Source organism: Hermetia illucens, chromosome 1, assembly GCF_905115235.1.
Source record: "Hermetia illucens chromosome 1, iHerIll2.2.curated.20191125, whole genome shotgun sequence".
NCBI classification, from domain to species: domain Eukaryota; kingdom Metazoa; phylum Arthropoda; class Insecta; order Diptera; family Stratiomyidae; genus Hermetia; species Hermetia illucens.
In genome coordinates this window covers 182,822,297-182,845,556 of record NC_051849.1, presented here as the reverse complement: position 1 = coordinate 182,845,556, position 23,260 = coordinate 182,822,297, and the positions used below count along the sequence as shown (strand labels likewise).

The 23,260-nt window shown below is 41.6% G+C and overlaps 2 protein-coding genes across 3 annotated transcripts in view; both read left to right on the top strand.

Annotated features, from left to right (window-relative positions):
• The window catches only part of LOC119661475 (mucin-17), a 538,210-nt gene that overhangs the window by 177,340 nt on the left and 337,610 nt on the right, over positions 1-23,260 (top strand). The window lies entirely within an intron of this gene.
• Positions 12,731-13,751, top strand: LOC119661477. The gene is made up of 2 exons (XM_038070841.1): positions 12,731-12,843; positions 12,913-13,751. The coding sequence occupies exons 1-2, from the start codon at positions 12,796-12,798 to the stop codon at positions 13,705-13,707; spliced, it is 843 nt and encodes a 280-aa protein (XP_037926769.1). The 5' UTR covers positions 12,731-12,795; the 3' UTR covers positions 13,708-13,751.

The window sequence follows — 23,260 nt, the reverse complement described above, 5'->3', positions numbered from 1 at the left end:
TACGGATGGCGCAAAGATTAGCTTCCGAGGCAAGCCACCACAACCCAATAATAATAGCTGGTAATTTGAACGCTTGGGCTAAAGATTGGATTAATCGCGAAACAAATGCAAGAGGACGCATATTCACAATCATCAACGGCGTAAATCAGCCGGTATCCGATCTAGGCATGGCTTAGTAATAATGGTATTCCAGACATCCCGGTTTTGCGCCGAGGTCCACAAAGTCGATGTTGTTCGTTCTTTGGTTTTTGACGCTGACGTTGCCTTTATTAATGTGCAGCCCGAGATCTCGCGCCGATTACCGTCTGCACGATCTGGATGAAGGTAGACTGTACATCTCGATTTATTCTTCTCGTAATGTGAATATCGTCAGCGTAGGTCAGTAGTTGGGTGGACTTGAACAGGATGGTGCCTGTCGTATAGGGTATCTTCTTGTCTAAAGCAGTTGTTGATGTTGAATGGTCTCGAGAGCGATCCTACTGCTTTTATCAGGCCTCGCACATTGGTCGGAGTCAGCCGGCTCACTCTTATGAGTTTCGCCGGGATACCAAATTTTCTCATGACCATGTACAGTACACACTGGCTATGCTATCATAGGCGACCTTAAAGTCGATGAGAAAATGGTGCAACTGATGGCCATATTCCGACAGTTTTTTTTTCTTGTCGCAGAGAGAAAATCTGATCTGCTGCTGATTTACCTGGAGCGAAGCCTCCTTGGTATGCATAATAATGTTTTAGGCGACCTAGTAAGATAGCGGAGAACATCTTATAGATTGTACTCAGCAATGTGATACCTCACCCTGAGCATAAGTTGATGAACCGGTTTGCATACTTGATCGTCTCCATAGTTACCCAATTTGATTGTAATTCCAGCGGTCATGGTTTTTAAGCCAATGAATTGCAAGGACTGTTTCTTTCATGGTTGGTGGAGGCAGCATTTATCCGTCGTCTTCAGTTGGTGGGACCTCCAACTCGCCGATATTCTGGTTGTTGAGAAGTCCATCAAAATACTCAACCTATCGCTCCAATATGCCCACTCTGTCGTAAATGTCCCTCGTTGTCTCGGCAAGATTAGCATCGAAGTGTAAAATTTCATCCTACTGACTTATTGGTAAAACTTCCGGGCCTGGTGCGGTTGCTCCTGGTACTTTTTGTGGTTATAGACCTGTTGATTCTCCCAGGCTTCCTTTTGGCGCCTGTGAAGTCAATTCTCTGCTCGACGGAGTTCGTGTTGATAAGTCTCTGCGCGTTCTTTAAATCGAAATCCTCTGAGATTTTAACTCGGTGCAGCATATGACATTTTGCGCAATAAACTCCCTGTTCACACTATCGAACGCTTTCTCGATATCGATGAAGAGTAGGTAAATTGAAGATTTAAACTCCGCGCACTGTTCCCAGATGATCCTAGGATGTTGGTGTTGTGAATGTAGGAGGATGCAAAAGCAGACAGCAGCCTGCTCTTGTCGATCATGCTTTAAAGATGTTCTTTGATGCGTTTTTAGTAATATTTTAGTTATTATTATTCTGGAACGCATCAAAGATCATTAAGGAATAGTTATGATTGAGAGATCACTTCCAGAACTGACCTAAATTCAGCAATTTAATTGGAAAACTTCAAAATCATTCGTAATCAGCAGCTCAGCCAGAATCTTCAATGGCTTGAAGTAAAAAGTTCAGCAAATTGTTGACATGTATGGGTTACTATAAAGATTCCGAAAGCTAAAATGAATTAATTGCCCCCGAAGGTATGCAAATTCATAAGAAACAACTGCACACATTTAATTTTGAATATGTGATGTTGCCAGGTACCTTATTTTTTGGTAGCCACAGCCAACGCTATAAGAATTCCTGATCGAAAACCTGGAGAAATATCTCTATCCGTTTATATTTTCTTTCTTTTGGCTTTTGCTTACGATTTCAATTGTATCTTTTTTGGTCCTTGGTGGATGCATTGTGTAGACGTTATATACCATATTTTTTTGAGAATTGTGGGGTCCTAAGTCCGCATCAAATTAATGCTGGACCGGACCAACTGGGGCGCAACTTCCTCTTCTTTTTTTGGTCCACGGACCCCTTGCTTAGGACCCAAACTTTACAAAAATGTCAGACGATGACGGCTTTACGGTTTCTTACCAGGGCAGAGGCAAATTGTCAGTCGCTGCCTCACCTCTGCCCTGGGAGCAGCGTGACCGAAGCGGCTCGCAGATGTTGAGTCCTCCTTTATATAATTCGCAGAACACAACATGACTACGAAATATATTGAGCGCAAATCCGCCTTATTGGCCAGAGCTGAGCTGTCCAGCATTAAGTTGATGCGGACTTAGGACCCGACAATTCTCAAAAAAATATTTTCAGCTCTGGCCAAGCTCTGGTCAATAAAGCGGATTTGCGCTAACCCATGATTTCCTGGGACACCTGTACTCCTTCTGTACTGTTTGGCACCAAGAACCTTTTGGATGACCCACTTGTCGGCCATCTTGGAAGAGTGGAATCCATTGTATGGCATAGCCAGCAATACAATTGCCGCCCCTCCTTAATGTGTGACCTACCCATTGCTACTTCCGCCTTCCGATTACAGCGCGGCGAGTGTCAGGCCTGTGCGCTGACCAAATTCTTCGTTTGTTATAGTATCAAGCCAGCGTTCTCCGATAATACGACGCAGATAAGTGTTGACGAAGGCTTAGAGCTTTTGGGTAACAGGGGGATTCACTTGCCATATGCTACTTCCATATACCTACAAAGAAGCAACATTAGCACAGAACAGTCTTAACTTGATCTTGGTGTCGAGATAACTGCATTCTAAATTTTAAACAAACAGTGAAAGTAGATCTAGCGCTCTTAATGTGTCGAGCAACATCCACTTTGGTCAGCAGAAACCTAGATAAACAAATTGATGGACGCCTTCGATGCTCTACCCAGCGGATGTGTGGAGTGGGATGACTCGTCAACTGAGAACCATGGTTTTGTTGGTGTTGATTTTCAGTCCAACTCTACTAGCCTCTTGCTCCAAATCCAGAACCATTTGGCCAACGTCCATGATCTGGTGGGAGAGCAAAAAAAGATCAGCGTAGTCAAGGGGTTTGAGTGAAGACGTCATCGTCCACTGAACTCCTCCACGTCCTCCAGATTAAGCAGCATGAAGAACGTCACTGATAACAAGAAGAAATACATAACATAGGTGACAAAATGCAACTCTGGTGGATTCCAACTTTGGAGCGAGGCAAATCTCAGAGGAAGTAAAGTTCTGTCTGGAATCTCCCTCCTTCGTGGAGAACGCCTGATACACTCCCTGCTCACACTATCGAAAGCTTTTTCGAATTCGATGCAGAGCTGGTGAAGCGGAGATTTAAACTCCGCGCACTATTCTAAAACAATCCGGCGGGTGTTGATGTTTTGAATACAGGATATAAATAGGAAACCAGTCTGCTCTCTGCCGACCAAGCTTTCGAGATGTTCTTTAATCCGTTCGGATTCAGCTATTATCTTTGCCACGACAGGAAGCACGTGGGCATCCCTCCAATTTTCACACTCAAGACAGGTGCCCTTCTTTGGAATCTTAACGAACATTCCCTTCTTCTACTCACTAGGAAAGGTCTCGAATTTTCTACATTTCAGTACGAGTGGAAGTAGCAGATCTGCAAAAACTGTAGATGCAGCGATAAATAACTCGGAGGAGACCGCAAAGTCCATTGGCTTTACTCCGTTCGAGTGCATTGATAGCCGAGATAATTTCTCTGAACTTAGGGGGTTGTAGCTCTCCAACTGTGCGTGAAGTGGCGGGCGCAACACGCAAGCGAAGTTAGATGGTCATCAGGTGTTGATACCTTTCGAGACCGTTGTCTGCGCTTCCCTTGTTACCCACATCCAGGGGAGAATTCCTAAATCTAGTGTTGATGGCAAGGTGATCAATCTGGTCGCTCGTACGAAGTAGGTCAGTTGAGATCCAACTAATCTTATGGCGGGCTCTGTGCTTGAACAAATCCTCCACCTTTATCGTTACGGTCGCCAAGACCGTGCTTCCTTATCGCATACCTGAGCAAAGTATTGTTGGCATTCAGATGAACCGGAATCTGGTAGTCAGAAGTCTGCCAGAAAGCACATTAGCATTATCGAGAGGGAGAGGAGTACTGTCCAGAGTCCTGCCATCTTATTTTGGTTCGGCCCAGAATAGTGAGAGAGTTAGAGAAGGTGAGAATTCTGGTGACCCTCCATATCGTTGTCGAGAAGCGTGCTCACATTCCTTTACGACAGCAGAGAGGACTTTAAGTGTATTCTTACCCCGCAACTCACAAGGCCAGGATAATGATTAGTAGTTGTAATATTTGAAGGGATCAGTTGGAAGCGTCTACAATGAAAGACAAAAAAGTACAATGAAAAACAAATATTGGTTGACTCGGTGATCGGTTATCGGTAATATGCTTTCATCGTTCATCAAAATTTGATGTTGCTATGCCTTTGGAAGAGCATCAAGTGTCTTACCAAATTCCGTGATTTAATTTTAGTTGATGACTGATGTCATATCACTTTTACTCGAAGGTGTGGTTCTCATACTCATTCTTGGGTTAGAAGTCAGTCCTGGGCTGAGAACTTCAATCGGACCAGCAGATAACTTACGACTGATAAGATTTTTGTTGTGGAATATGGAGTCGAAGTTTTAGTGCATCTATCTATTTGTGTTAAAGGGTCCCCTAATGTTCATGTATCTGGATAAATACATAAATTTGACAATAAGATTGCGGTCCAGAGAAACTAGTAGTACATTTCACATTTTTGATTTATTCAATACATCATCAACATCTTTCTGTCCATGAGCAAAGATAAATTTACATGCATATTGAATGTTAAGCTCCTGCCGTTGTAAATCTTGTTGTTCTTTGATTCCTTTTCGAAAAACATGTCCTCAAAGCTGCCGAATTTTCTGCATTCGTCTGCAAAATCTAAAAAGGATATGTTATTAGATCTTCATTTTCTCTTTTGAAGTCTGCACTCAACTGCACAAAGCATGAATGTAATAAACCAGAAAACGAATCGGAGTTGCATAATGGTTTTGTAGAAATACTTGGACCTGAAAATTAGATTCAATACTGCATTAACTGAACCATGGCAAGCGTATTTATACTTTATGCATTTCGCTAACTAGAATAGGGCGACATTCAGATTTCAAATTCATAGTTCTTCTTTGACGCAGATACAATACATATGGTCAAATTAGCACAACCATGTTTACTAAGCTGTAATATGTGTCTGTTTCTCAATGAAGGTTTCATTTACAGATAATTGCAAAATTCAAATAAATTTCAAGGTAAAATTAATAAGAAGCAGCAAAATGTATCTAGTTAAACAACTCGAACAAATTTCGCAGGTGGGACTGTTAACATTTGCAGAAATCTTCCAAACGCGTGCCACCTATTCTTTGTATAGTTAATGCAGCAACTCGATTTCTCTTATCGTTGGTGAGATGTTAAGGCTGAAAAATTCGGTTTGGTTCAAACGGAACTATCACTGATTATCCTTCTCGGATATTTTCTGATAAGGAAGTGTAAAATATCGGAGGAGTAATAGCTTTATTAGTTATTATTTGGCCATCACTTTCGATATTTAAAGCTTGAAGAGGATTGCTTGGCGAAAAATATATTTTATTCAGAATGAGTTGAAATAAGTATTTATGAGAATTTCATGGGGACAGCCAAAGCTTGGAAACGAGAATTAATGCAAATCATAGAACCCGTCATGTTTCTATTCTCATTGATGAACTGAGTATCAAGGGGGACATTGTTTTTGCAGTTCCTTGAGACTCGTTTGAGAATTACCAGGTGAAGTTCAAAGACGAACACAGACAACCCTGACAACTGGAATTCGAACTCAGAGCAGTGAGATTGAGAGGCTGACGCTCTACTCCCTAAAGCATCGCGCGGTCACTGATTCAGTTTAATTAATTACCGATCCGTCTTTCTGACCACGAGGTATGCTCATCAAGCCGTACAAATGCACCAATTCGCCGGTAAATTTCAGAGCAATCCATCTAACCTGCCGATCTGTAACTGATCGATCTTCACTGTCCACTAGAATGGGACATGTCCACAGAATGGGAGGGGGTGGCGAACAAAGAACTAAGCAAGAGCTTTTAATTTGTTCGGACTAGCTCAACAACATCATATTTTCTATATTTATGGAACCTGATTTGATGGTTTAAACTGCGAGTATCGTGAAGGGTACTTCCTTTTTGGTTATAATATCATATCTATCTATCTAACTTCTCCATCTCTGGCTGCCCTTATGATTGCATTGTGTTAAGGATCTCTCCACCTAACTTAATTGTTCGACAGTTTGGGCTTCTTTCTGTCACATTCCCTTCTTTCCCTTTCTTCCTCCGCGTGATTTTCAACTCCCCATGCTCAGCTTTGTTTAATTATCCTACCTTTCCAATTCCTTTCAAAAACTGCCTTCCTATCGTCGCTTTTTTTTAAAATGCATGTTCTACTTTGTAATTCAAGGCCACTGAAATATTGTTGGACTGCATTCTAGATCTCTTCCTTTCTAACCTGTTAGAGCGTTACCTTCCTATATTCTCTTATATATCCCTATATGTCAAAATCGACGTTAACCATCCTACCCTTGAATTTGAAGCACAGATGTGTCGATCGAGTTCCAACAGTGCGCGAAGTTGACCATTTGGGTTCGTATATGAGGTAACTTCTCTCTTATTACGGAAGAAGTTTCTGTCTTCCAAAAATGTCATCGACATTACTTCTGAAATATCTGGGTGATCAAAGAAGTGAATAAGCGATACTGGATGAGCTGCCTAGTTCGTGGTAATTTTAAGTCGATTTTTTCCCACCTCCTTTAATGTTTCTGGCACCACTGTCAATTCCCCATAACACTCTTGCAATCAATTCTATTCTTACTTCTCTTCTATATTTACCTCCTCGCCCCTGCTCTAGGTTCTGACTGTTCTGAGCCGTTTCTCTGCTTATTTCTTTCTTTTGGAGTTCCGATATCAGACCTAATGGACTCTGATGGAGTCTTTTCCTAGTCTCGAAAAACATTATTTTCCTGACCTTTAGAGAGGCTCGCCTCCTATATTTCTAACTCCCACCCACCCACCTCGTCGAAATTATCAATCGCTCTACCCAAATGCTAGTTCAGCGAATCTCTTTTTTTAAAAAGAGTGTGAACTATTCTTTCCAGCTCCGCGCTTTCAATCTCCCTTATCGGCAATCACGCCGAATATTCTTTGATATGTGTACCCTTTTCAAGCTCTGTTAATATCTGATAAACAGCTCTATCTGTTCAGATATTTTGTTTCTCTTCTTAGTTTTAAATAACATTGACTAAGGTACTGATTCCTCATTCATGTGAGGACAATACATGGTTGAAAATTCATTTTTCGGTGTATTTTCCTTAAACCGGATTAAATAAATAAATAAAAACAAGCAAAAAATATATTGCTCCTTTCGGTTCAATTTGCAGAAATTCTTTGAATCTAGAACAAGTCGGGAATGAGCACGTAAAAAAGGAACTAGGCGTATTCCCTCGGTCGGTTGACCAAGCCCTTCCATACCGTCCACTTCGACATCATTGGCCCTCTGCGAGACTCGCACCGATACAAGTATTGCCTCACAATCATCGACAGGTTTATGTGGTAGCCTGACTGACATTCTAACGCAATCATGTGCGGAGGCCTTCTGTCAAGAACGTATCCCGCGCATTGGCCTACCAGCCGTAATCATCGCGGACCAGGGAATGTAGTTTGAGTCCATTCTTTTCTCGGAGTTGGGCAAGCTCCTGCATTTCAAACATCACAGGACTACTGCATACCATCCGCAGTCCAATGGGATGCTGGAACTTTGGCACCGCACACTAAAGGCCGCATTAATGGCTCGTGACCATCCATCGTGATCGCAGTCCTTGCCTTTTGTCCTGCTAGGCAAGCCCCATGGAGATAGCATACGGGGAGAATCTGCGCCTCCCCGCCGTCCCTATGTTGAGAGTTAAGCGGCTCCAACATGCCGCGTCTGCTCAGGGACGCCGTTTTGAAACTGCGGCCGACTCTACTTTGACGACATACGACGCCGGCGGTCGACACCCCCAGAGACCGCAAGATATGTTCACAGGTCCTCATCAGGGTGGACGCTTTCCGGGGGCCGCTTCACTCACCATACGAAGGCAACTTTAAAGTGCTGGAAGCTAGACGCTTCTGGTATATAAGGTTTTGTTTTTTCCCTATGTGAGAAGCCACGAGTGCATGACAGTTCCGTGTGCACATAGATAAAAACTCAATTGCCCTTTACCTTTTTAAAAGCCATTTACAACTATAATTTGATCTGGAAGGCGCTGTATTGATGGTAGTCATCCTCATACCCTTCACACTAGGAGTTTAAAAAAGCGGATTATTCATGAATAGAATTTTAATATTTTACTCGAATGTCAATTATTCTCGTTAATTATAACGTCAGCATCTTATTTGCATCGCTTAAGACGCGGTAAATTCGTACGAAATTGATAAGTTTGAACTGCTATAATTTTGACACTAATAGCCGGATTTCCATGAAACTTGGCATGCGTTCGCGCAATACTGTCCTCTATCATGATCTGCGGCGCAACAACCCGCATCCGACTTAGACTTGCCTTAATAATGAACTCCAGACTCCCCGGTTTTGCGCGAAGGTCCATCAATTCGATACTTCTAAAAGCAGTCTGTCGTCCTAACCTACGCCATCACTCCCTCTTAATCAGGGTCTGCCTTGTCTTCTTTCTCTACCATAGATATTGCCCTTTTGGACTTTTCGGCCTGGATCATCCTCATCCATACGGATTAAGTGACCCGCCCACCGTAATCTACTGAGCCGGATTTTATCCGCAACTTGACGGTATGGTATCGTTCATAGATTTCGTCTTTATGTAGGCTATGGAATGGTACATCCTCATATAGGGGCTAAAAATTCTTCGGAGGATTCTTCAATCGAACGCGACCAAGAGTTCGCAATTTGTCTTGCCAAGAACCCAAGTCTCCGAGAAATACATGAGGACTGGCAAGATCATTGTCTTGTACAGTAAGAGCTTTGACCCTATGGTGAGACGAAACAGTTTTTGTAAGTTGAAATAGACTCTGTTGGCAGCCACCAACCGTGCGCGGATTTCATCGTCGTAGCTGTTATCGGTTGTAATTTTGGACCCTAGATAGGAGAAATTATCAACGGTCTCAGAGTTGTAGTCTTCTATTTTTATTGACCAGTGCAATTTGATGTTGTTCGTTCTTTGGTTTTTTGGGCTAACGTTACCACCAGGTACTTCGCCTTGCTTTCATTATTGTGCAGCCCGAAATCTCGCGCTGCCTGCTTGGTCTGAATGAAGGTAGACTACACATCTCGGGTTGTACTTCCCATGATGTAGATATCTTCAGCGTAAACCAGTATTTGGTGGACTTGAAGAGGATGGTGCCTCTCGTATTCCCATCTGCATCCCGAATCACTTTCTCCGGGGCCAGGTTAAAAAGGACGCAAGATAGGGCATCACCTTGTTGTTGATGATGAATGGTCTGGAGGGTGATCCTGCTGCTTTTATCTGGCCATGCACATTGGTCAGGGTCAGCCTAGCCAGTAATATCAACTTCGTCGGGGTACTGAATTCTCTCATGGCCCTGTACAGTTTTACCCTGGCTATGCTATCATAGGCGGCTTTAAAGTCGATGAATAGATGATGCAACTAGTGTCCATATTCCAACAGTTTTTCCATCGTTTGCCGCGAAGAAGAGAAAATCTGATCTGTTCCTGATTTACCTGGAGTGAAGTCTCTTTGGTATGGGCCAATGATGTTCTGGGCGTATCGAGCTATCCGGCCTAACAAGATAGTGGAGAATATCTTATAGATGGTACTCAGCAACGTGATACCTCTATAATTGCTACACTGCGTGATATCTCCTTTTTTAAGTATGGGACAAATAACGCCTCGTTGCCAGCCGTCAGGCATTGACTCCCTGTCCCACACCTTGAGCACAAGTTGATGAACCACTTGGTGTAATTGGTCGCGTCCATATTTAACCAATTCGGCTGTAATTCCATCGATTCCTGGCGACTTATGATTTTTAAGGCGATGAATTGCACGGACCGTTTCTTCTATACTTGGCGGTGGCAGTATTTGTACGTCGTCTTCGTCGTCTTCTTTCCTCCAACTCGCCGATGTTCTGGTTGGTGAGTAGTTCATCAAAATACTCAACTCATCCCTCCAATATGCCCGTTCTGTCGGAAATCAGATTTCTCTTTTTATCTCGGCAGGATGAAGATCGAGGTGTATAAGGCTTCATCCTGCTGACTTGTTGGCAAAGCTTCTGCGCCTGGTACGGTTGTTCCCTGTACTTTTCGAGTTCACAGACCTGCTGATTCTCCTAGGCTTCCTTTTCCGTCTGTGGAGTCGCTTCTCCGCTCACCGGAGCTCGTGATAAGTCTCCGCGCGTGCCCGCGTTCGTCGAGTACGCAGCATTCTTCCGTTTCGTTGCTAACGTACATTCATCGTTAAACCAACCGTTCCAACTCTTTTTGCAAATGGGGTCAGGTATGTTTGTGGCTGTATTTATGATAACGTTCTTCAGGTGATTATGAAAATCATTTATTGATGCTTCATCTCCAGGATCTCTGTTGATTGCGGTTATGGCGGTATCCATTTCACTCTTATTGGTGTTGCGGAGGGCTGTGTTGTGGATGGCTTCAGTTTTAGCTCTCACCCGATTGTCAGAGGGGATTTTAGGTGGTGTTGTTATTCGAGCTCGGGGCACCATGCCAACGAGATAGTGATTCTAGTCTATATTGCCCCCCCCCCCTCCAATGTTCTGACATTCATCAACGCTGAGAGGTGGCGGCGTTCGATCAACATGTGGTCAATTTGGTTGGAAGTGGTTCCATCTGGAGAGGCCTATGTTTGTTTGTGGACTGCTTTATACGCAAACGTATCGCCTGTCCACCCATCTCCTGCAACGCTGTTACATCAGCCCTATATTGGGACAGGCTGCTTGGTAGTTCCATCTCTGTACAGGAAGCGCACGTTCCATGAGAAAAGGCGCAAGTCGTTATTCCGCTGTCGTTGCCGGGTTCCTTGTTGTGTTATCAGTCCAGTCCGAGGTTCCTGTTTTGTCTTCGTAACAAGTTGTTTTCCGTGTAGGGTTGTCAGCCCTACCCAACCCCAACCTGGAGGACCAGTTGGTACAATTTGCCCCGTTTCTAGGTACGGGAGACTCGTTTTCATCCTTCTCCGTCTGCAGCTTTTTCTCAAGAAGGAGCTTTCAGCGGTCACCACGCGGAGGTGGAGATAGGATTGTTGGTTGAGCAGGCGTTTCCCAGGTTTCACGCTCCATCGTGGGTACCAATCCACGTTTCGCCCTGGGACCTATACTACCCTTTGACCACTGTCCTCTATGCCAGTGAAAAGTACTACTCCTAGGGTGAACTTAAGGGAGTTTTTCTGTCAATTTCTAAACGTCGGTAATATACTATTAGTAAGTTTATTTCAGAAGATATCGAAATGGGACATATTTTGATTCCTAGATTTCCTATAAGCGTATCAACCCATTTTTTTGTTAGATTTTTCGTTGTGTAGTGTCCGAAAATGAGGCCTGTTTCACTTTAAGTGCCTCTTCCTTCAAGTATTTTGAAAACCATGTTAAAATTAATATCAGTTTCGGAAAGGACTAGTCGAGACCTTTCATTTGATACCCAACATGACAGACTGATAGGCAGATTGACAGGCAGACAGACAGTGAATCGATTGTAATAGGGTTTTGTTTTACACAATTGTTCATTGAGAAAGCTACGAAAGGAGATCTAAATTGTCATTTTTGTTATCCACTCCCTAAGTTGATTGATATTCAGTTAGTTTCGTAAGAAATAGTTTAAATACTCTCTGAGGGTTTGGTTTTCCGGAATTGTAATATATTGTTAGACATAAATTTCATATTGGTATGCCTATGGTGTGTCCCTTAAAATTTCGTTAAATTGGTGTCCTTTTCGTGGAAGTAGTTTTCGAAAACTTCTTTCAGTATTTCCAATATTTCACAAAATATAATTGGACATTTGCAGAGTTGAAACGAGCTAGTCTTATACGGAGTGCTGAGAAAAATTCCTCAAGATTGATCAGTTATATGCCCTGAATATGTAGACTAAGAATTACCTGTTTACTTCGAACCATGTATCTGAAATAAGGCTGCAAAATTATCTATGTTGAGTTGTCAGTTAGTTCTTTCGTTTGCTTTTATTGCGAGTACATTTACTACATAGGAGTTTTACAGTTCTGCTGTAAAAACACAATATAAGGTGTTCACATAAAACAAACTGTTTACATAGCGTTTCATATGTTTTTAAGTATCTTTTGATGGCAAATAACGCTGAAAATAAATAAATAGATATTTGCGTTAAGTTTTAAGGGTAGTATCAAGTTTGATTTCTGAATATGCTCCAATTAGGTAAATTAATAAGAAGATAGGGGGAAGACATGCTTTTGCTTACCTTAATTGGTCCTTGGCGTTTGAATCGCCGGTCGTTATCTTCGTTGAGAAGCTTCGTTTAGTTTTGTAATGAAGTAAAAAAAGGCACATATTCGTCAAGTGGGAAGTTATAAGTCTCATTTATAATGATTTTATTACTGAATACTGAATAATCTTAGCCCTTAATTCATTTCAAAAATGGCTGTGAAATATTGAAATTTTGGAGATTCGTATTTGTCGACCTACGTAATCATTGAATAAGTATAAAAGGCGTTTGATAAAAATTCGATTAATTATTTGCCTCCATAAAGTTAAATGAAAATATGAAGTACATTCTAATATTTTTTGTGGGAATTATTATTTCCGTGCAGGTAACTATCATCAAAGAAAACTTAGAATTATGTTGAATATTTCTTTCTTTTGTTTCATTGCTAATATAGTTTGGCGAAGCTCGCATACATCGGTTCAAGCGTCAATCACCCTCGTCGTCGGGTAATCCTATTTTCGATGCAGCCCCACTTTTGGATCTCATCAAATTCGCTCAGGAGTCAACATTGACCATTTTAACAAACGCAGGAAGTTGGATTTTCGGCTCCTCTGAAGGCATCATAAGTCAGCTCCAGAATTTGCGCGATTCTATCTACAACACAATATCATCTCAAATTGAAGCGGCCTTGGATAATCTTAAAAGGCAACAAAGCGGGGCACGTATCCCGCTCAGCAATTTTTCACTACTATCTGGAAATTTGACACTTGGGGAACTTATGGTCTGTTTGTCAAACAGTTCCTCAGGAAGCCAACTTCTTTTTGACAATATAACGAGCATAAGTTCCTTTTGTTTGGCTGATGATTTTCAATCGGCCCAGCTTATATTTCGTAATTTACTGGGAAATCTCTCAGATAATTTTACAATTTATAATTTGTCGGATGATATTGCAAAATGCAATCATCTCCAAACAGGATTCTTTGATGCCATAGGGTTCATACGAAAGACGAACTGTTTGACTGCTATTCCGAGACGAGCCCTGAGGGATGCTACCATATTTTTCCATAATATTGGCAAAGCAGTTGTTGAAATTGCTGATCTAACTTTGCAGATGCAAGTTGGTCTTTCGGAATGTATACAGAATGTTTCGTGGACAATAAGTAATTTTACAGAGGATATGGCGGTTCAATTTAATAATTGTACTAATGCAACCAATAATGATTACTACGATTATTATTATAATTATTGAGATTTTATTGGCAAAATATGATGGAAATAATATAACTGATGATATTGATTTTGTTTTTATTATATGAAATGCATATCTTGATTACGAAGGATACTTTTTATTATCGACATATAGTAAAAGTTCAAAAGTATGGTGGTGCTGGTGTACCCGTTCTTCCTTGCAGTGTCCATAATGTAGAGTTTTCGCTCCGGTAGTCTTCCTCTGTGAGTGGAATTGTTAGGAGGCGGTGGATCATCGTGCCATAAACTGCCATTTTATGTTGGTAGCTATGGAACGAAGTGGCCGGAATTGTACGCTGGGTGCTGGTGGGTTTCGTGAAAATAGAAAAAGAAATTTGTCCGTTTTGACGTTTGATTAATAAATCTAAGAAAGGCAATTGGTTGTTAACTTCAATCTCATGAATGAAAGTTATTTTAGGGTGTAGCGTGTTCATTTCATCCAACATATTTTAGATACTTGTGTCCGGGATCACTGTCAAAATGTCATCCACGTACCTCAACCACATATTTGGCAATAATCCATCCTACTCCATTTTCTCCTCCAGTGATGCCATAAAGATTTCACTTAGGTGTGGGGGGAGAGGATTGCCCATCGCTACACCTGAGGTTGTCTTGAAGTTTTTTCCCCTGAATGTGAAATAATTTTCATTCATGGAGAGGGAAGCCAACCTCGCATATTGTTTAGCCTTTCTCCTCCATTCTGATGTCGAACCAAACCGTAGTAGCCAGTCTTCAAATTTAGTTATTGCCTTTTTTACAGGAGTACTGGCAAATAGGGCTTTAACATCAAATGACACTAGGCGTTCATTATTCGCCAAAGCCCCCACTGCACTCAATCTTTCAATCAATTCTTTCGAATTTTTGACAGATTGTTTTCCATTGATAGAGCCCAATTTTTGGCATACCTCAAACAGCCACTTCGCAATGTTGTAAGTAGGGGAGTTAGAACCTGCAATAATCTCCTTCATCTCATTGCCTGGTTTGTGTATAGAGGGGTTCGGCGTCCGCAGCCGGGCTGGGTTATCAACCACTAGAGAGCTTTCTTTTAGGGCATTCCCTACTCGTTTTATGGATCCTGGTAGCGGGTCATTCCTCAATTCAAAGTAGTTTCCTCCAGTCATCTTTTCCATTACTAGGTTCTCGTAACGTTGCTTATCCATAATTATCATACAATCGCATTACCTTTGTCCGCTTTTAGGCTTCTTCTGCAGTTCTCGTACGATATTGGTTTCCCGCTGGTTAGCAGACTTTTGAATCTTAGTTTGGTAAGCGATGGCTTTTGATAGTTCGTACCGGATTTCCTCCTTCGCTTCATTGCCCATGAATTTTATGGCTCCTTCCACATTTACAACAACGTGTTCAACTGGTAGGTCAGTTTTTACGGCGTAGTTCCAGCCCTTGTTTAGGAGATCCATTTTCTCATTGCTGAAATTAATAGATGATTTATTAACAACTTGATTAGGAATAGTACTTACCGTTGGTTTTTCCTGTCTAGTGCGCCGCCAGTTTTTTATCAACAAGTTGAGCTTCTTATTTAGCAATGTCCGTTTGTGTTCCTTTTCACATTCGTAACCCCGTTGAATTTTTAAGGCGGTTTTTAATAGTCTGCTCAAAGTCAGAAAAAGCACGGCTACACTTGGTGAAGACATCAAATTTCTCAAACTATGTTTGAAGTATGGTGCAATAAGTGACAAACCGAGCAATGAGTAATACAAGATCAATTCGTTTTCGTTAGGAGCTATTTGTGTCAAATTATGTGCTTAACAATTCTTCCATAATCCATTCTTTGTTCATGGCACATCCACTGCAGTTTTTGAATCTTAATATAGTTGGGGAATGGTGGGAAATGCGTACCAGCGCTCTCTAGGTCATCCCGGGAAGCCTACAATCCTCCCTTATTGTTTTGCGCCAAGTACTTCTTGGGCGGCCTACTCGCCGGCGATTCTGCAGTAATGAATTTATTGCCTTTCCCAAAGTGTGATTTATCGACTGCCAATTCCGTCCTCTTCTAGTTAACACATCTACCAGTACCTGGACTGTACACCAATTCAGCTCACGCTTCGTGATTTTCTTAGACCAGACAGACAAGACGGAGGCAGGTATAAACGAAGGTTTGAAGCTTTTGAGTAATAGTGCTCCATCTGCTGCTCTCACATAAGGACACAGAGAGGATATTGGCGTGGGATACATGCATTTCTACATTTTAGACGAAACTGTGAAGACAGATCTATCACTATTAACGCGTCGGCTAACATCAAGCTCGGTGCCGCTGTGGTTTGAAACGACGGTACCAAATTGATCAAGCGTCGGTAATGCCGATAGGAATTGTGCGATGTCCCACGAGATTGAGAGCATTGGTGGGTATTTATCTTCAGCCCGACTTTGTTTGCCGCTTTTTGAATGAAGACCTATTTGGCCTACTTTTTGACTCGCAGAGAGAGCAAAAGGATATCATCAGTATATTCGAGGTGTTTAGAGGAAAAATTTTATGGTCTATTGCAGTCCTCCACATCCTACGGAGAAGACAGCATGGAGAATATGATCAATAATAAGAAAGAATAGTGTCGGCGACAGAAATAACCTTGTGGGACTCTTCAGAAGTTGCATCATGTATCGCTCTAACTGTAGTTATTAGTTCGGGAATGTCCTTCCTGCGTAGAGTATTCCAAATAAACTTCCGTTCACGCTATCAGAAACCTTTTCGAAATCGATGAAGAGCAGCCGAAACGGTGATTTGAACTGCTCATACTGCTCCAAAATGATTCGAAGGGTATTGAGAACGACTGCTCTGCCCGATCCAGCTTTCAAGATGTTCTTTAATGCGTCCCAAAGTAATTTGGGCTACAATCTTTGCGCAGAGTACGCATTCATCCCTCCAATTGTCGCACTCAAACAGGTACCCTTCTTAATGATCATCACATTCTTCTACTCGCTAGGAAAGATATCAAATTACCAGCATTTACTTTGCGGGGACAACCGGAGCTGCGGCGAACAGTTTTGCAAGAAAACCTTATGCCTTGTAACCACTGAGAAACTTGTGATCACCTGCAAGTTTTTTTGTGATACGGTAGCAAAATTGAACTATTTGCGGGGCCCCCTGCTTCCCTGAATAGCGCAATAACAAATTCCGTTTTGTCACGGCACACGTTTTGATTCATTTCCTGAGGTCTGCCACGGTACCACGGGCTCAAGTGCAACGCGTTCGACCCCCAATTCTTATTTTGTTACCTAAAATGCAGTCTTTTGTGCCACTGGGAGCCAAGGGACAACACGGCATCAACGATTTGGAATACTATCTGCCAATGCAGAAATCATCTTTGGAGTCGAAATTTACCATTTTCGTGCGACTAGCGTTGGCAAACGTCTGAGATTTCACCTTAAGTACTATTTGTGATGAATGGGTATCGCCCTGGGGCTATCAAAAGAGATTTCAGTAAAGGGACATCTTATATATGAGGTATAGTAAGAAGTAACCCAGTATTTTTGCGTGAAATTGAAGGCTTTATTCGGCATACTTTGAATGATCTAATTTAGATTAAACATTTTCCATTATCTTCGTTTTTAGAGGTAGTTACGTTGTGTTTCTCTCATAGAATTCATATTGGTAAAAAGCTGCCACAGACAATGTTCACAATCCTCTCTTGCAGTGAGTTTTCTAACAATAAAATTGATTGCAATGGACAAAAATAGGCCATAACTTAACGTCAGGTCTTAACTAAAAGGTGGATGTATAAGAATCTTTCAATCAGGCTCTCGGAGTTCTTGGTTAGTTGCTATCGTTAAATTTGGCCTGGCGTTGTCCTGTTGGCAAAAGCTGGGTGTTTTTGGGTTTTGGTTTTGGTTTAATTTTCAACTGTTGACAGTTGGGTAAAACATTCCTAGCTGTCAAACGTGTCTTGACCACCGTTTGCGCCGGCTCAAAATGACTTGACTATGACCGTTGACGCTAGACGCTGTGGTCAGTGTTTCACTTTTCATTACTAGTGTGTGAGTCAGCATCGATTGACAGATGGAAATCCAATTTTTTGGGTTGGTAGAGATCCATATCGCGAGCTCAAATGATACCACGTAGTTTTTCGTAAAATGTTCCTGTGAAAATGAAACCATGTTTACTTGGCAGTCGGACCCGAAGAGAGTGGTGCACCTTTTGTATGGAAAGGGGGGGGTTGCCATATTAAGGCCGGCACTTATTATCTCCTGGTGAGAGGTAAGTTAATGGAATTTGAAATCGTCATCGGAGTTTCATTGAATTTAATAAGTTGTTGAAGAGAATTGAGAAAACTGAACTTTTGGATGTTTAAAACATTATCAATTTAGATCCCACATCAACCAATAAAGCTTTTTATCAGCCGAATGGAACTTTTTGCAATTTCGATTACTAAACTATTTCCCAAATATCGGAATTGAAATGAAAGGGGTTTTCAACTGATTTGAACCAAAAATACTAGAACACAGGCATCACGATAACCTGAGGATTTGATGTGGACGTGTAGTAAATATGCATGGAATCATAGACTTGAATAGTGAAGCTAGTTAGTTTAGATTAGTGGGGGGAGCCGCAGCCCCAAGCACTTAGACCTTTGCTAGGCCCATGGTACTATCCACGGAGACCGCCTATTCATCAAGTTCTCGCTGATGGCGTTCCCAGGCTTTCGCGAATCTAAGAACATTCTCCAGAGATAGAGAAGGCGCAGACTCTTCGTTGAAGAAAACCTTACCAAGGTATCTTCGTATGAGATTTGAGGAGCAATGGCAGTTGCATACGAAGTGCAGGGCCGTCTCTTCTTCCTCCTCGCATTGGCCGGATTTTACCGAGACCACCACACCGATTTTTTCCATGTGGTAGTTTAAGGGGCAGTGTAACGTTAAAAGTCCTACTAGAATTTTCATGTTCCACTTCTTAAGGGACAAGAAAAAGCCCGCTCTAGCAGCCTCCTTCATAAATATTTTGAATAGTGAAACCATAATATAATTCTCAGGATGAAATTGTGTCCTAGTTAGCCTTCGGGCCAGCAGGCCAGCATTGTGTATTCTTTTAATAAGCGGATCTCTGTTTATCATCCAGACATGCTCGCGGGATGAAACTTAACGGAGACATAAGGTTTGCTTCCAAATATGGCACTGCACTGTCAGTTTTCGGAAAAGTATTATTAGGAGCAGCAGCAGCAGTGAGGTGGTGCCAACATTCGAGGAAAGTACTTTCAATTACTGAATGCAGGATCCTAAGAAGGTAAATTGAGCACTGGGTAAAAAGTACTTTGGGCTTTGGATAATCCTCATTTCCTCCTCTCCCCTTTCTCGTCGATTTGCTTGGCTGAGTGTTTAGGATTTCCATGAGAGTAAGAAACGATTGTTGATTTGGCCGTATCTCGTGGTCCTAGATTAGGTCTTCTTTCCTCAAAATTCGTAATAATGTCAATAAGTGACAAACAGAGTAAGTAAGGCGTTAAAAGGGGAGCATTAGTAATATGATACCAAATTTAGGACGATTGAGGGAGATGGATAAAGTAATGGGATGGATTCTTGTCGTGGTAAATGAAGCGATGCAGAGCATGTGTACACAACATTTTTTGGGAACTGCTGCTACCTAGCAGCAAGGCAAATTCTTTTTCGACAAGATCTAACTCAATCAAAGTAATAACAACAGTAAGCAAGCAATAATGACAAGGCTTTTGTAATATGCCGAACGAAAAGGATGAGGAACTGCGCTTCAAACGGTAGGGTAGGATGTACGGCAAGGAACACTTGTTCCACCACCTCGCTAAGAAGCCAGTAAATAGCAATAGTTATGTTCTGTATTTGAACAAGCGCCATATTTATATTGTTGCCTAAGTACAAAGTCTTACCCCAAAAATCTTTTACTTTCATGTGATCTTCAGTTTTATGCCCCACATTGGGCGCCATTTCCAATAAACATGGATGACCTAATGACTTAAAGTATTCGGTGTTATATATCCATGATAAAATTCCCCGCATTTCGATGAATGATCACGGCCGCATTACTTGGTCTAAAGAGCATTTGACCGCATGCAACACAAACGCTGGTGCGCTCTACAATAACACCTGGTAGCGTTGTTCTTCAAAAAAGTATCCGTCCGCCGTTCTCTTTGTTCTTGTCATAGATACTGTCACACGGAGCATCCGCCTTCCACATTGCTCTGTGAGGATGTTTTTCCAGTTTCATACAACAAAGCGTTTTGACAACCAAACGTAATGAAACAGACACTATTATTGTCAATGATAGCGACTTTCCGAGTACTGAATAATTTCAGTATCTCGGATCAACGTTATTAGCCTACGGCGAACGACGCTTTGAAATTACTTCGCGTATCAGCGCAACTTGGATGGCGTGGTTTCCCACAACTAGCTTGGTTTTTTAGTATCAATACATCAATGAACGTCTTAATGTCCGCCTTGTTACCCTATATGGTTCTGATTGCTAGCCGACTGTCACAGGTAATGAACCGTGCCTGACGGGAATGGGGGTGGAGATGCTGCGTTGAATTTGTGGGGTAACACGCTATGAACAAGATTTAAAAACTTCTCGGTGCTACATAGATCAAAACTCCAATAGGCAAAAATGGCGCTTTCGTTCAAGATTCCACTATTGAATGGAATTAAGGCTGAAAAAGAAGAAGATTTTATCCTCATGTAGTTTTAGCACTATCCGCATGGTTGATAAAGGATGATTCAGGGATGGACTTTTAATCAGTCCCACTTTTCTATGTTCATTATGCATTTGCTTGCAGCGTTAGCTGGTTTCTCTTGAAAGTAGCTGTAATTTGCAACCTTAGATCATATAAATCGATGAGAACACCCTGAAGTCTGCAAAAGGTAAAGAAGTGCGGCTATAACAGGAATTAAAAGTGACAATTATTTTCTTTTCTTTCTTCACTGACAGAATTGAAACGACGTCATGATGATACTTTATGTTCAATGTTCTCTTTCCGAATATATGAGTAATTATATGTGCCGATCTAGAAATCAAAGTTCACATTGGTTCGTGCGCAACTCTTAGAGCGGAGCCATTTTTATCGAGCAGGCGGTCTGTTCAAAAGGAAAAAAGTTTGTTAGCTTCTATCAGTCCTGATCAGTGCTTCGACAATGCTATGAAAACAACAGCATCTTGAGCAATGAGGTCAACTATCAATTCGCATATTATCATGGGAATTCCAGGTAAATAAGGAAACTGTTTGTTGCAAGGACATCGCGGAAGTTGTTGGTAAAACTTGTGTCTAAGATGTTTAAAATGGAGCGAAAAGTCTCACGCCTTTTGAAAAATTACTCGAGTACATTGCGACCGATGATCCGATATGAGTCTTAGGTAACTGGGCACAGGGTAAGGCTAGCGAATTAAAAATAAAACATCGCTCACCTATTTTTAAGGTATGACGCCCAAAAGGAGTTCACACCGCAGGGTCAGATCGTCAATGTGGTCTTTTATCAAGAAATATTGCACTGGCTATACCCTTTGTATACTCTTGAATATTTCCCAAAATGCATCATGATATTGCTCCAGGGCTCATTATCTTACACATGCAAGAGGTTTTATGAAAGGGCCGATCTAATGCTACCATCCCCCTACAGCTCCATTAGATTTCAGGTTGCTCTCTACGTTAAAGAGATCACTGAAAGAATGTCTGCTAGATTGAGGTTTGTTTTGTAGTAAGCCAAAATGCAAATTGCTGAGGGAGTGGAGATAATAAGCATCTAAACTGTTTTCAGTATCCGTTACTTGCAATGCATGTCAATTCACCCCACGAATCTACTCTCCCTACACGGTTCTACCCCACGGCCTCCAATATGAATACGTGTATGTCTCCTGTTTATTCCCTTCTCGAATCGCAGTTTCAGTTTTTGATGACACTATATCTCAGTTGTATTTACATCATGCTTAATGTTGTGCAAGTGATAAGCGTACAGCAGCAGGATACCACACAGCCAAACACAAACATGCGTGACAACCGGGAGAGCGAGATCGAGAGCGCTGAACAATCTCGACCACCGCACAGGTTAAATTTGAGTACTCAATATATTTAATAGTCTAATTTTCAGCAAGTTTTTGGAACGTCCAAGTGTATATTATATTCAGATAAAATTAAGATCCTATGCAGGTAATTATGCGATCCGCAATGAGTATTCCTGATTATTAGTCTGATTTTACTTACCTCACAACCTAAAAAGTGATTCGTCACTCTTCATTCTGATTTTTCTGGGATATAGTTGCTTGTGCTACTGGTGTAATCTTCGATACAGTGCGTACTACTCTACTGTCAAGCAGTACGAGGTTCTATTTTAGTACCCTCTGTCTCTTATTGGAGCAGAACATGGGGGTGACCAATCAATTTCCTCATCTATCCAAGAAGACTTTCTATACGGAAATTTAACAACCTTGATGTTCATCTATTCTAGATGCCCCCTAGAGGTATTTTAGCTGCAACTAGAGCCTTAAACGTCTGTAAGGTTATTTCAGTCTAGAATGGAAAGCTCCCCTTTACATCTACGGTTTATTTTAGGACCTGCAGACTGCAAATAATCTAATCCTTCATATTCTAAAAAGCTAAATAATTTTTGACTATGTATATACTTCAATTCCCACAATCCAGCGCCTTGATTCCACTGCAGCATACTCCAAATGTGGGAGAAAGGTTGCCAATTAAACCGTCGTCCTTTCTCATATATATATAGATATACCCAATACGAGTTCAGATATCTGAAGAATTTACAATTATTGTGTATTAGAGTCGTTTTTAATGTAAATCGTAGAAGGAAACTAATGACTTACTGAGAACTATGGCTATAGCGCGTCCGCTAGTGTGGTTTAATGATTTTGGGTGTCCTGAGCGGACAGGCACTCGATGAAGGATAATGCAAATTGGCGAGCGTCCCCCTTCAACTTTTTTGATTTAAATTTTTAAAAAATGGTGCCCAACAGTTTCGTCCATTGCAGAGGTACCTCATCAGAGGCTACCTTATTTCTACTCTAGGAATAGCGTAGAATTTGAGGTCTGCCACTGTTTCTAAGTTTTCAGCAGCTATCTATGAGCTTTTTGCTGCATTCAGTCTAAGTTTTTAGTGACTCTTCCTTCATATGTGCATAGTCATCTGATACCAAGGCATTTAGTCCAGGTCGTCAGACAGCTTTCAGGGATATCGAATTGAAGGACCTCGGCGCAAAACCGAGATGTCTGGAGTTCCTTATTAAGGCAGGCCTGTACTGGATACCGGTTGTTCTGCCAGTGATGATGAAGCACTACGTCTTTTAGGTACACTCAGGATGGGCGCAGAAGGTATGGTTGTAATAATATTCAGAGATGCGTGTTGCGCTGAATAAATGGCATAACTCATTACAGAAATCAGAACATTCGCGATATATATGGTGTGAGAGCTGCAGTTTCGATGATTAGCGATATAACCCGCGTTAAAGATAATTCGGTAGCTGAGGTTTGTCTGGAAACCCTGGGCGATGGGAAGTAACCCACACATAGCTTATGGTTGCCATCCTAAATGCGGCATAGTCCGTCCAACACACCTATCCGGAATATAACGAAAAT

What these genes read in the sequence shown, in the direction of transcription:
- LOC119661477 (XM_038070841.1), top strand. Translation starts at nt 12,796, where the DNA reads ATGAAGTACATTCTAATATTTTTTGTGGGAATTATTATTTCCGTGCAG. An exon ending in GAATTATTATTTCCGTGCAG is followed by an intron (nt 12,844 to 12,912) that starts GTAACTATCATC and finishes TTGCTAATATAG; the next exon opens with TTTGGCGAAGCTCGCATACA.